Source organism: Geotrypetes seraphini, chromosome 8, assembly GCF_902459505.1.
Source record: "Geotrypetes seraphini chromosome 8, aGeoSer1.1, whole genome shotgun sequence".
Lineage (NCBI taxonomy): Eukaryota > Metazoa > Chordata > Amphibia > Gymnophiona > Dermophiidae > Geotrypetes > Geotrypetes seraphini.
This window is the reverse complement of record NC_047091.1, coordinates 122,774,983-122,789,511: the sequence shown is the minus strand read 5'-3', so window position 1 is coordinate 122,789,511 and position 14,529 is coordinate 122,774,983. Positions and strand designations below refer to the sequence as shown.

The window sequence follows — 14,529 nt, the reverse complement described above, 5'->3', positions numbered from 1 at the left end:
TGCTGATTAAAAAGCCTAATTGAGCTTCTTATTCAGTTTAGATAGGCGTCTATCTAGTTGGACGTCTCCGAAAGAGGTGCCTAACTTTAGGCTCTGGTTACAGAATTTGGGCCTTTATATTATAGCATTTATATATACCACTTATAGCCATTTTCCCTATCTTTCCCAGTGGGGTCACACTCTATCTAATGGTCATGGGGCAATGAGAGATTAAGTGACTTGCCCAGGGTCACAAGGAGCAGGGTGGGATTTGAACCCACAACCTCAAGATACTAACCACTGAGCCACACACTGCACATTTCTTAACTGTGATGGAACTGAAGGTTTCACAAGTTTGCATTTTACCTACTAAGCTATTCTGAGCAATTCAGAGAGGGCAGTGGAAGGAAGAAAGGGTAACCGTGCATTTCACAACACAGAAAACCAAAAGGAAGAGAGGTAGAGAGAGAGAGAGTGGGGCTTTATATCTCTCTGGATGTAATAAATACATCAGAAGACCAGAGCTGAGCAGCTTATATACCACAAGCTCATTTATGGTCACGTACAGGCAGCAGCCACATGAGAGCACACCACGGACCCTGCAAAGCCTGAGAGCCAGGGACTGCAGGACTCAAGATCTAGCATGGGCAGCCAAAGCCTAGTCCTGCTTGCACTAGGAGTCTTTATTCCCTTCTTCACTTTGCAGGCAGGTAAGATAAAGCAAGCAAAGGAATGATGGCTCTGCTCTTCTCTCCACAGTGGAGGCCAGGGGGCTTAAGACTGTTCTGGTCACTACATCTCAAAAAAAGATATAGTGGAATTAGAAAAGGTACAGAGAGACTCTCTTGGACTGGAGATTATACCCTTTGGTCATACACGTCCAGGGTGGGTGGGTGGGAAAGGCTAAAATGGCTAGAGAAGAGATGGATCATGGGGGTGATATGATAGAGGTCTATAAAATATGGAGGGGAATGATTAGATGTGAATTGCTTGTTTACTCTTTCCAAAAATACTAGGACTAGGTGCATGTGATGAAACTAGTAAGTAGTAGATTTAAATCAAGGCAGAGAAAATATTTCTTCACTCTGGATAATTTTTGGATAATTTCCTAAAAGAGACATCCATAAGCTATTATTAAAATGGCTTGGGGAAATCCACTGCTTATTCCTAGGATAAGCAACATAAAATCTGATTTTCTCCTTGGGATCTTGCCAGGTACTTGTGACCCAGGTTGGCCGCTGTTGGAAACAGGATACTGGGCTTGGTGGACCAGTATGGCAACTCTTAGGTTCTTATTACCTGTCTTAGGACCATGGCAAAGGGTGGGAAAATGGTGTTATTGCCCAGGAGGGAGGAACAGGGTCAATCAGTCTGTGAGTCAGTAAACATAGGAGCCTGAAAGGGGTGAGGCATCATAAGCAGTTCTTGCCAGGTACACCATTTTGCCCAGTAGCTGGAAATCAATCGATTTGTTCTAAGGAGGATTTGTAATATCAAATGTGATCCCTCTGAGAAATATTGGTGGGATTGTGGCATCATGCGTTAGAGTCCTGGAAGACCACAGTATGTATCCGTCCACTACACAGGACACCGAGCCATATATCACTTTCCCCATAATGCTTAGCGAAATAAATGCATGGAACTGGTAGAGTCTCCTCATAGCCGAGTGCAGACCTTTGCTTGTCAGTCCCAGTACAGCTTTTCTCACTCCCCTTGTTAGTGGTCTATGGACTCTGCTCACTGTTCATTAAACAAACAGAAAAAGTATCTAGATTGTAAACCCTTTATTAAAATCAACAGAAACAATCTCTCAGGCAATCCCAACCCCCTCTCACATCCCCTCCCCTCTCAACCCTGCTTACATTCCCTCTCCCCCCCTTTCTTCTGCAACATTCCCCTCACACATTTGTAATTCGCTGAATGTCCAGCCTTCTTTCGATGTGAACCGCCTAGAAGTCGTCTGACTATGGCGGTATAGAAAAATAAAGTTATTATTATTATTATAAGAACCCAAACTTGGTCTCTGTTTGTTGAACTTTGGTGATAGGTTAGGTTTTGTTATACCTTGCTTATTTGGAAAATGTTGTATCTATTTGTATTGGTCTATGCTTTATTATATTGAATAAACTGTTTTGAAAGAAAGAAAAAAATAAAAAAAAAAATCAACAAACCAAGATGTAAGGATGTGGAAAGCATCTTGTATATGAATCCTGAGGGGCTCATGGTTCTCTTCTCTATTTCTTTGATCTTATACATGAGATTATTGACAATGTATCAATTGTCTGAGGTAACAAGGTGGCACTTCTGAAATTTCCCAGCATGGGGTGCTGGAGCAGGGGCTGGGTTCTTTTTTTTTCTGAGTTTTATACTGGAGAGTGAGATGATTCTAGCTGTGACCCTGTTCTTGGTTTTGAGCTGTAAGAAACTGCTTGTATCTGTCACAGCTACACTGCGGGACAGGATCGTTGGTGGAAGAGAAGCCAAACCACATTCGCGGCCTTACATGGCTTCCATCCAGTTTCAGGGCAAGAACATCTGCGGTGGAGCTCTGGTGCGCAGAATATGGGTTATTTCGGCTGCCCACTGCTTTGAAAACCTGTAAGTTACCTATGGGAAAACTCCTTAGCTATAACCCACAGCACTGCGTATGTTTACTAGCACTATAGAAATGATTAAGACAGACCCATGGGCTGAAGAATGACATCTCTTTCCCTTGTCCTCCACTTTCCCTTATTCCCAGCTTCCTGACATCCTGGTTCTCACCTTCATAGCACTGAGGTTCTTTTCACTGTAGAAGTTTATTTTTCTTTACCACAGCAGACCTGAGTCTGTGCAAGTTGTACTCGGTGCTCACTCACTAACAGCCCAGGAACCCTCTCAGCAGAATTTTACTGTTCAAGTTTCCGTCAGTCATCCAGACTACAACATGGAGACCGGGGAGAATGACATACATCTACTCAAAGTAAGTCCTAGATGTCCTGATTATATATAGAGCTGGGGGTTCACATTAGCTAGAAACTTTCAGGAAACCCCTTATATTTTCCAAATGGACACAGCACTCCCCTGTATGATAAACTTTATTTGATTAGGCAGTTTAATTTGTCTTTTACATTTTAATTAGATTTAGCAAACTTTTAGACTTCACAGATTTACAGTAGCTTCTGTGCATGGGGCTGCATTACAGGTGGCTGTATGGTTGACTGAACTGACAAACAGCCTATAATGCAGCGCCCTCTGATGGAAAGATGAAAACCTGCAGTCTGGCTGGCAGATTGTCATTCTGCTGGATTTGGGGATTGGGAAACTTTATAGGGCTTATACAACTGTCCATTATCTCTATTTACTTTTCATTTTGTGCTTGTGGGTTGTTGTTTTTTCCCCCAAAGCTAAATAAGGCAGCCTTGGTGAACAATTTTGTCAGAAAAATCTCACTCCCTAAGCAGGGTGAGGATGTCACCCCTGGAAGTAAGTGCTCAATTGCCGGCTGGGGCGATACCTCAGATTTTGAGACAAAGGCCAGAGCTCTCATGGAAACCAACACAGAGGTGATTAACAGGGCATCCTGCAACAGCTCTTGGAGAGGGGCCATCAGCCAGCGTATGTTGTGTGCCACCAGTCCAGACACAGTCGCAAGGGGCTTCTGCTCGGTGAGTGAAAAAGAGATTGTCATCAGCCCCTTTCTTCACTTTTAAACCAGAATTCTAAGTATTCTCTTCTCTCTCCTAACTTCTACTTCTCTCCTTTCTAAGAAAGAGCTGTGCTAATGGCCCTTGCCTTTACTATGCAGGGGGACTCAGGAGCACCCCTTGTCTGCAAGAAACATGCGGTGGGTGTTGTGTCTTTCTCAGGATTCAGATGTGCTAATCCTCGCTTTCCAGATGTTTACACAAGAGTCTCAGAATTCACCAGCTGGATGGAAGATGTCATGATGAATTTCTGAGGGCTCACCCTCATTTATGATTTTGGAGTCACTGGACCTCCCTACATCCTACTGAGGCAAAATCTGGGGTTCTTTTTTTTCCTTGCCTTTCCACTTTGAGAGTTAAACATTTTGCAGGGGCGTGTACAACATTTCATAAGATATTAGGTGCTAGACACATCTAGTCTAAACTCCTTGTCTTATTTGTCTGTCATTAGCTGTTTGGGGAGGGGGGATATTCTTGCAGCATCCACAAAGGGAGGTGCGAATAATGTTAAATTTGAATAAAGCAAAAAAGGCCAGCCATTAAGAAACCAGACCAAGGTGTCAGACTGAAGCCCCCACCATGGGCGATAGGTTCACGGTTTAATAAATGTTCCTGTGTGTTGAATTCATTGAGACTTTCCAGCTTCTCCTTGTATTGCTGTGAGTATTGTGGTTTAACCAGAGGTGGGAAGCTGTTGCCACACTATCATTTTTAGTTCTGTTTCAGCTCAGTATTCAGTTGCAACAGCGAGGGTATTTTTTTTTTTTTTTAATCCTGGCTAAAGTGATTTAAAAATGCCTGCCCAATATTCAGCAGCACCTGCTACCCAGAAAAGTTTTACTGACATGGACTAAACCTTTATTTTTAACAGCATTATTTGGCTAATGCTACAGGAAATCTCTGTAAGCTGTCCCTGGTGCTATCTGGATAGTGCTAGGGTACTCGGGGGGGGGGGGGGGAATAGAGGTGGAGCCTAGAATTTCTTGGAGACTGGTGATATTTACCCAACCAGGTGGCGCAGTGGTTGGAGCTACAGCTTCAGCACCCTGGGGTTGTGGGTTCAAACCCCACACTGCTCCATGTGACCCTGGGCAAGTCACTTAGTCCTTCATAGCCTCAGGTACATTAGATAGATTGTGAGCCCACCGGGACAGATACTTGAGTATCTGATTGTAAAAAACCACTTAGATAAACCTTGGTAGGTGGTATATAAAACACTAAGGAGCTCATAATCGAAAGAGAAAAACGTCCAAATACCGGCCTAAGTCGGCACTTGGACAAACATTTCCCAAATACGTCCAAGTGCCGATAATAAAACCGGGTTTTGGATGCATTTCTAAATGACGGCTACTGAACGACCAAAGCTAAATGGGGTGTTTCGGGAGGAGTGTCGAGGGCGGGAGTTGGGCGGGACGTGGGCTGGCTTATACTTAGTCATACAGCATGTATAACTGAAATTTACACAGCCCACGATCGACGGAAATTGGATGTTGGTCTAAGTCACAAAAAACCACCTAAACTAACCAGATAAGCACTGCAAACACATATAACAGACCCCCACACACTACCCCAGTGATCACCAACCCCCCGCCCCATAAAAATATTAATCACACCTTTAAAATTCAGCCTCCAGACCATCATCACCTGGCCACCTGGCATAGGAAAGCCTAGTCGTCCAGCATAGATGTGGCTTAAGCCGTCTTGGGGGTGAGTTAGGGACACATGGAGAGGAGGACCCATGCCCATAAGCCCCTGTAATCACTGCATTGATACTTAAACATGTGCACTCCCCTATACACCACCAAAACCCTTTTGTACTGGCATAGAAGTGGCTCTTGAAGCCATAAGGGCTATTGGGGTGGTAGATAAGTGGGTCTAGGGGATTCTTGAGGTTGTTTGGGAGGCTCACCATGACCTATGAGGGAGCTGTAGTGAGGAGAAGACAAGGCACCTTTTTTGTGAAGTTCACAGCAGTGCCCTGTAAGGTACCCCACTATTTAGGTGCCATGTCTGGGTGGTCAGTCCATCACTTGCAGACCCCTCCCACGTCCAACAGGGCTTGTTCTAGGCGTTTTTGACTTGGACAAAAAGTTGGCCAAAAATGTGGTATACAGATGGATGATTTAGTGACTTGGACGATCAGATCGGCAGGACGTATAGTTAGACAATTTTCGAAACAAAAAAAATTTTGGATGTATTTTTGGAAAATGTGTCCTAGGCTGTTTTGTACTTTGGACGACTTGCGACTTAGACGAAAACGGACTTAGACGTGCCTTTCGATTAAGCCCCTCTAAAGTTATAAAGAGGAACAAACCACCTTAATCTTCTAGCAAAGCCTGAAAAATATATAGAGCACAACCAGAAACAGGCTAAGCACATTAGCAATTATGGCCCCCTTTTATCAAGCTGCGTTAGGGTTTTTTGTCGCAGTAAAAGCTCTGACACTCATAGAATTCCTATGAGCATCGGAGCTTTTACTGCCGTGGCCTGCGATAAAAAACACTAACTCAGCTTGATAAAAGGGGGCTTATATCAATAGAGACTGCACAAGTTTCAAATAGTGGAGAAAAAGACCTCAGATATCTTGCTTCCAATAAGTCCCAACTTCATGAGACTGAATATATTTCATATATATAGGAGCTTCTCATCATTGGTAAAAAAAACAAAAAACCAACAACCCCAACAAACCCTCCACTTTAAGTATACTCTGTTGAGGAAGAATTAATGTTGCAGCCCTTGATAAAGCTGGAGGCGAAACGGGGCCACTGCTGGGCTTTTTTTATATGAATGTGAGATAAAGAATACAGCTGGATTTTGCTTTTTCTCAATTGTGATTGCAATTGTGAGCTGTGCATGATAAGGGATTGTGTACAGTGCACAGTGAGAGATTAGAGAAACTGGGCCTGTTCTCCCTTGAAAAGAGGAGACTGAGAGGGAACATGATCAAAACGTTCATGATAATGAAGGGAATAGACTTAGTAGATAAAGACAGGTTGTTCACCCTCTCCAAGGTAGAGAAAACAAGAGGGTACTCTCTAAAGTTAAAAGGGGATAGATTCTGTACAAACGTAAGGAAGTTCTTCTTCACCCAGAGAGTGGTGGAAAACTGGAACACTCATCCTGAGGCTGTTATAGGGGAAAACATCCTCCAGGAATTCAAGACAAAGTTAGACAAGTTCCTGCTGAACCAGAACATACGCAGATAAGGCTAGTCTCAGTTAGGGTACTGGTCTTTGATCTAAGGGCCGCCATGGGAGTGGACAGCTGGGCATGATGGACCACTGGTCTGACCCAGCAGCGGCAATTCTTATGTTCTTATCTCTATGCAAACTATGCTTAAAAACACATTTTTGCAATTTTGTTTGAAGACTTCAAGAGTGGTATACTTGCCCTCTCTTCTACGAAACCACATTAGCGGTTTCTAGTGCAGCGAGAGCGCGGAGAGCCGTGATGAATGGCCTGCGCTGCTCCTATGAGCGTCGGGAGCAGCGTGGGCCATTCAGCGCGGCCCCCCCGTGCTAGAAACTGCTAGCACAGTTTCGTAGAAGAGAGGGTTAAAGTGGAGTTGTTTGGGTGTTTTTTTTTTTTTTTTTACCAATGACTGGAGAAGCTCCTATATGTATAAAATATATTCAGTCTCATGAAGTTGGGACATATTGGAAGCAAAATAGCTGAGGTCTTTTTTCTCCACCATTTGAAACTTGTGCAGTCTCTATTGATATAACTTCTAATGTGTTTAGCCTGTTTTGTTTTTTTTGTTATACTTTTGTTATATTTTTAGGCTATACCCACATATTCCATACTGTCCTCCATCGCCCCCACCAGCTCAGGTTTTTGTGGGTGTAGGAGGGAGCACAGAGAATAGGGAGGTGGAGAGCAGGGGATGAAGCAATATTTTTTGCCCTCCCCCTCCACTTTGGGTTCTGGCCTCCCCAAAATTGAAGGTCTGGCTACTCAGCTGCTGTGTACTTTTGTAATTTTAGTGACATATTAGCAGTTAGTAGCTATCAGTGACATATATAGCTGTCACTAGTGGACATGTGGTTTAGAAAGGGGGTATACAGGTTTCATTGATCCGCTACAGGGGTACAATGACCAAAAAAAGTTAACTCCTGCCATTAGTGATTCAGTATAGCCAGGTTTTACAGTGAACCAGAAGGGGGCGATATTGGTTTACTTTTCTTATTTTTGGGCTCCTGAGGCCTTTCCCAGCTTCCAATTCCCTAAGGGTAGAAGGAGCCAAAATCAAGAGAGGGATTCAATAAATGGAGGAGGTTGGAGAACTGAAGCCTTCTGATGGGAAGAATAGTGAGGACAGGGTTTTACTGAGATCAGCGGACATCACAGTTTGCAGCCACTGAAAGTGGAAAAATGACTTTTAACTAATAACCTGAACAAATCTCAGCTGGAAACACTGCACAACAATTTTTTGGTTAAGTCTTGATTCCTGAAAAGTTTTTGGTGATTATGACAGGTACCAACTTGGTATGCTCAAATATGGTTTTGGTTTTACTGCATCACGTAAGAACTATGAGAAATAGACATTTTTATGTTTACTGACAATAAAATATATAGTCAAGTTTACGTTTCGCACAAGCGACTAAATGAAACAGAATTAAAAGTGTTTTGCTCCCGAGTTTCTTTTATATTCAGTGTCTGGTGCATCACGTTGTAGCATCCAACAATAGTCGGCAAGCATTGACGGATTCCAATTGCCCTGGTATCGTTTCTCCATCGTAGCTATGTCTTGATGAAACCTTTCACCGTGCTCGTCACTCACAGCACCGAGATTTGCGGGGAAGAAGTCCAAGTGTGAATGGAGGAAATGAATCTTGAGTGACATATTGCACTTCATTCTCTTGTATGCTTTGAGAAGTTTGTCTACCAGCTGAATGTAGTTTGGGGCTCTGTAATTGCCCAGAAAATTGTCAACAACGTCTTTCAAGGCTTTCCAGCCAATTTTTTCCGGCCCAACTAACAGATCTTCAAATCGCTTGTCACTCATAACATGTCTGATCTGGGGGCCAACAAAAATACCCTCTTTGATCTTGGCATCAGTTATTCTTGGGAACATCTGTCTTAAATAACGAAAACCTTCCCCTTCCTTGTTCATTGCTTTCACAAAATTCTTCATGAGTCCCAGTTTAATGTGAAGAGGAGGCAAAAATATCTTTGTCGGGTCAACAAGCGATTCATGTGCTACATTTTTCTGTCCTGGAACTAACTTTTTACGGAGTGGCCAGTTCTTTCTAGAATAGTGCGACTCTCTGTCTCGGCTGTCCCATTCGCAGATGAAACAGCAGTACTTTGTATAGCCAAGCTGCAGTCCTAGTAACAGAGCAACGACTTTGAGGTCTCCACAGATATTCCAGTTATACCTGGTATACTGGACATACTTTAGTAACATTTCCATATTCTCATATGTTTCTTTCATATGTGCTGCATAGCCAACAGGTACTGAAGGATAAACGTTGCCATTGTGCAACAGAACAGCTTTCAGGCTTAACATTGACGAATCAATGAAAAGACGCCACTCTTCCGGGTTGTGATCACAACCAAAGACCGAGAACAATCCTTCAATGTCACAACAGAAACAGAGACTGTCGACTTGTGCAAAAAATTTGGTTATATCATGATGCCGGTCTCGAAACACAGAAATTTTCGTACCTGGTGATAGCAAACACCATTCCTGCAGTCTCGAACCTAGCAGCTCAGCTTTTGCTTTTGACAGACCCAAATCTCTGACCAAATCGTTCAATTCGGACTGTGTTATCAGATGTGGATCGCCTGATGAGGATGGTTCAAAATCCGGGTCAATGTCACTGTTAGAACCCTGCACTGCAGTTTCTTCATCTGGTTCGTCTAAGGTCCAATCCTCTGGTGGTTTCGGAACTGGAAGACTGTCATCATGTGGCATGGGTCTCATTGCTGAAGGCAGATTAGGATATTCAATTGACTTCTTGTTTTTGGCAGAGAAACCAGACACATTAGTCAAACAGAAATAACAGTCCGTCACATGGTCTTTCTGTTCTCGCCATATCATCGGAACAGCAAATGGCATCGTCTTTCGAGTACCTCTGAGCCAGGCTCTCAGACTAACAGCACATGTCGCACAGCAAATGTGAGGCGCCCATTGCTTGTCTTGATCACCTATTTTGCAGCCAAAATACAGATGATAGGCTTTCTTTACAAGGGCAGTCATCGAACGTCTCTGAGGCGTAAGTGTATATTCCCCACAGATATAGCAGAATGTGTCGCGGCTGTTACGACACCGACGAGACATATTGCCCGACACCAAAATGTCTATAGCATCAAGCTTACTTACTGTTATATTGCTACAGCTACTATACTACTATACTTTACTATACTGATACTATATACACACACGGACTATCTATATTAACCAAATGAGCAGGATCGGTGTATGGAAGCCACCATTATAGCATGGTGAGACAGCGCAAGCTCGTTCAGACCTGCCCAGACATGCCCAGGATGTCATCTTCCATAAAACAGCTTCCAACCTGGCTAGATTTTATGCATGGACATACCCAGGCGGCACAAACCGTTGTTGATAAGACACTTATGGGAGAAAAAATTGTTTGCATCCAAATATAAGAAAAAATCACGACAAAATTGAAGATTTCTCTGAAATGGTACGTGATGGGTAATTTTTGATGTAATATTCATGATCAGCACCCAAAATTCTATAAGAAACACCCAGCAGTGTTCAGGAAGCAAAAACTTTGTTGTGCAGTGAAATCAGTGATGAGCATCCTTAACTGGTGGTGTGTCATCATGCTCCCTTTTTTCTGGCTTCATTCAAATCTAATATAAAAGCCCATCTTTAAGAAGCTGCTTTTTCATCTTATCCCTTGATTCTCCTGATCACAGCCTCTCTGGTTTGAACTAATTTAAGGTATTCTCTCTTACATTCAAAGCACACAGGGTCCGTCTCCCAGATTATCTAGCAATTCATACTGTTCCTTATACTCCTGTTCGTCTTCTGTGTTCCATAAACTATTACCGCTTAGTCTTGCCAAATCATAAATAAGTCCACTTAGACTCCACTAGACATTGTGCTTTTTATTTTGCCACCCCTTCCCCTACCTTTGGAATTCCCTTCCTCTCCACATATGGGGTGAACTATCTCGTTCGAAACTTTCAAATCTGTTTATAAAAACTTGGCTTTTCAACAAAACATACAATTTAAATCCTAATAAGACATAAGCTGTCTGATTTTAATCACCACTGCCCCCTTCTTTTCTTCCCCCCTCCCCTCCCCTCCGCAGTGCGCCTCATCTTTGGCCTAAAGAAATGGGAACACGTCACCCCTTTCTACCACCAACTACACTGGCTGCCATTCGAATCTAGAGTTCTTTTTAAATTCGCATGCTTCTGCTACAAATCGGTAAACGGTGCTTCTCCAAGCTACATCAACTCCCACTTTAACCTTTATTGCAACAACAAGAAATCACGTAGAATTCAACTGTTCGCCTTCCCTTCGCTAAAACACTGTCATCTCAAAAGATTCCTCGATAAAACTTTCGCCTTCCAAGCAGCCAAGCTGAACCCATGGCTAGCCCAAATGATACTCGAGGCCCCCACTTACCTTGCCTTCAGAAAACTACTCAAAACTTACCTATTCAGCAAACACGACCCTTAATTATCCCCTCACCCCACAAAACACCTGCCCCCTTCCTCCTTCACTAGACCTTCCCTTTTTCCTACTCTCTACATCCTTTGTCTAGTTCGATCAAAGCTGCAATTTCTGATAAATCGTTGTAAATCTACCCTTCATTGCAGACTGTTGTCAATTGTTGTAATTCATTGTAAATCTGCTTGTCAATGCAGGTCATTTGCTAAGTGATGTAAACCGCCTAGAACTCGCTGGGTATGGCGGTATATAAGAATAAAGTTATTATTATTATTATTATTACTAGGAATGGCCTAGTCACAGAGCTACTGTCTCAACATCCTAAGGTTGTGGCATCAAATCCCAGCTCTGCTCCATGTGACCCTGGGCCAGTCACTCAGGCCCAAATTCTGTAACCAGCGCCTAATATATTTTGGAGGCGCCAACTAGATAGGCGCCTATCTAAATTGAATAACAAGCACAATTCAGCTTTTTAATCAGCACTAATTGAAACTTAGGCACCTATCAAGAAAGAGCGATTCTGTAACAAGGTGCCTCTAAAAATTTAGGCGGCCTTCCCAAAAAAAAAAGGCGCTATGCATGTTAGGCGTGGGCGTTGCTTCGTGTTTGGCACCTTGTTACAGAATCACTGCTCTTAAGCGTGCTTAAGCGGTCGCACGGGTGCCTAACTTTTAGTTGTACCTAGAGCTGGCCTATTTATTAGGCGGCTCCAAAATAGGTGCCACTCAGCGCGATTCACTAAACAGCACCCAATTTTACTTGAATCGCGCTGAATGGTGCCTAATTCAGCACCTAACTTTTGAGCACTTCTTACAGAATTTGCCCTTTAATCCTCCAATGCCCCAGGTACAAAATAAGTACCTGTATATGTGTAAACCGCTTTGAATGTGTAACCACAAAAAGGCAATACACAAAAGTCCCATTCCCTTAACTATTACTAGGAGTGATTGCGCCCTATCCTGTCATCATTGTAGTTCTTATCAATTTTTTTAATTTATTTGATCATTGTAAACCACCAAGATCTATTGCATATAGCTCAGGCGGTATAGCAAATTTTAAATAAACCACATATGAAATTCCCATAGTCTCATCTTTCCTGTATGTTTGTCTTTAACTAGCCTGTAAGGTATCTAGAGAAGGGACTCTTTAAAGTGTTTGACCAGTATTTCACACATAGAAGCCAACTTTTGAAAATGATTCGGGGTGCTAAACTCATAATTCACAACAAATTTCTCCTAACTCAAGCAAAGAAAAACCAAATAGATCTGGTAGTTAGAGAATGACATGGAGACAAATTTTTCCCCGTCCCCACAAGAATTCATTTTCCTGTCCCATCCCAGCAAGTTCTTGTCCTGTCCCTTGCGTTTGCCCCTGAGGAAGGAAACTAAATGGGGTACTTTGTTGGGTATTCAGCTGAAGCACCCCCTCCGAGAAAAATATTGAGCATCAGTGGACTTCATGAGATAAGTTTCCTGTTAAAATGAGTTATGATTTGCAAGGAGGAAGCCTTCTCTTATTTAGAAATCGAATGTGGGTTTAAATGATTTTTGTGATATTTTTGATATCTCTATTTTATATTTGCACACTGCATTTTTGGTAATTAAATAAAAATTTTAATCTCGGGTACGCAAAAAATTATGTTTGTGAGTAAAACCCCATAGTGCACTACAGGTGGCACTGATATTGGGGATATACCATAGTGAATTTTCTAACTATTGGTAAGAGGTTCCCACAAACTGATACACCTCCCGGGGGCAAATAATTGCTATTGATTCTTTGATTCTCAAAATAGTGAACTTTATAAATATAGTTCAGTGTGCAAAATTAGAGATACAGGAGCAGGTCTTTTGTATTAGAACATTTTGAGTTGACCCCTCTGAAATAGTGTTAGGCTATTAATAATTTTGGTACAATATTTGAGACATGGACTTAACATACGAGACTTTCAGGGAATAGGGAAGGGAGGTGAGAAATACAATAGGAAATAGGAAATAAACGAATATGGGAACAACAAAAGGTGGGGATTTTGGAAAGGAAAAGGACATAGAAAGAAAAAAATAAAAGGGTTATGAACTAGAATTAAGATTGGAAAGGAGCTTATCCTAGCCTAAAGAGTCAGAACTCGAAGGCATTCTTAAAAAGAAAGCATTTAAGATTGCTCTTGAACCTGTCAAGATGACATTCCTCTCTTAAATAAGTGGGAAGAGAGATCCATGTTTGAGGTACAGTGACTGAAAAAATATATTGCCGTCTTGTATTAATGATTTTGAGAGAGGGGATTGTTAGTAAATGTTGATCACTGGATCTGAGCGTTCGCATGGGAAAAGTCACTATCAAGAGGAGGACGTGAACAGGAACCATAGACGTGGAGCAAAGGGGAGGGATACACTGGTAGGAATATGCAGACAAGACCTTCTCAGTAAGACCTCCTTGATAGTCATAAGATAAGTTCTAGATATGGGAGAAATTTCCTAGGGCTAGACATGCAGCAGTGCTGGGGGGGAGCAAGTATCATAGTATGATGGTGGGAGGTAAATTTACCAGGAGAGTCTCACATGAAAGGTGCAGTTATACCAGAGGAAAACAGCAGGATTAAAGTGTAGGTAAAAATAAAGTTGCCCCAATCATAAAGTATCTGAGACAGCAAAAGAACGTTTAAGTACCTGGTCATGTGATTAGCAGCAGTCAAGCCCTGAGCTTGGGGGGGGGGGGGGAGGGATGGCAATTCAATTATGGTCTGGGCTGCTCAGAGGGATAATTGTTAAGGACAGGCAGGTTCCCTGGAGTCCTGCATAGTTTGCCTGTCCCTCACTATTGAAAATGTTATAGAGAAACAGCACCCCCCACTGGAGGGTTGCTACTCAGTTTAGGGTCAGGTGAGTAAAGCTGCCCTCCCATTATTTCCCCTGCTAAATGCCCATAAGGCCAGACCACAAAATTGTAGGTTTACCTAGTTTTGTCCTGCCTAGCTTGAAAGAGAATTCTAGGACCTGCCTTTCCCCAAGGCATAATGGAGCAGAGGATGTGTATTTCCTCATGCCACCCAGCTCTATCCCCAACCCCCCATAACTGGTTTCAATTAAAAGCAGCCAAATCACTTCTGTAGCGAGCCAGGGAGACTGAAAACATGTCTGAAATCCTGCCTCCCACACCAGCTCTCCCTGTCACAAAGGGCATTTACATCCTTCCATAACAGAGCTGGTAATCTGA

At 42.7% G+C, this 14,529-nt stretch overlaps 1 protein-coding gene across 1 annotated transcript; it reads left to right on the top strand.

The window, feature by feature from the left end:
- Positions 1 to 519: 519 nt before the first annotated feature.
- On the top strand, positions 520 to 4,196 carry PRSS57 (serine protease 57). The gene is made up of 5 exons (XM_033953555.1): positions 520 to 689; positions 2,424 to 2,577; positions 2,797 to 2,941; positions 3,366 to 3,626; positions 3,767 to 4,196. The coding sequence occupies exons 1-5, from the start codon at positions 623 to 625 to the stop codon at positions 3,917 to 3,919; spliced, it is 780 nt and encodes a 259-aa protein (XP_033809446.1). The 5' UTR covers positions 520 to 622; the 3' UTR covers positions 3,920 to 4,196.
- Positions 4,197 to 14,529: the final 10,333 nt, after the last annotated feature.

Excerpts from the sequence above, each read along its gene's own strand:
- PRSS57 (XM_033953555.1), top strand. The coding sequence starts at position 623 with ATGGGCAGCCAAAGCCTAGTCCTGCTTGCACTAGGAGTCTTTATTCCC. Across the intron at positions 690-2,423 it reads CTTCTTCACTTTGCAGGCAG|CTACACTGCGGGACAGGATC; the intron begins GTAAGATAAAGC and ends TATCTGTCACAG. Across the intron at positions 2,942-3,365 it reads ATGACATACATCTACTCAAA|CTAAATAAGGCAGCCTTGGT; the intron begins GTAAGTCCTAGA and ends TTTCCCCCAAAG.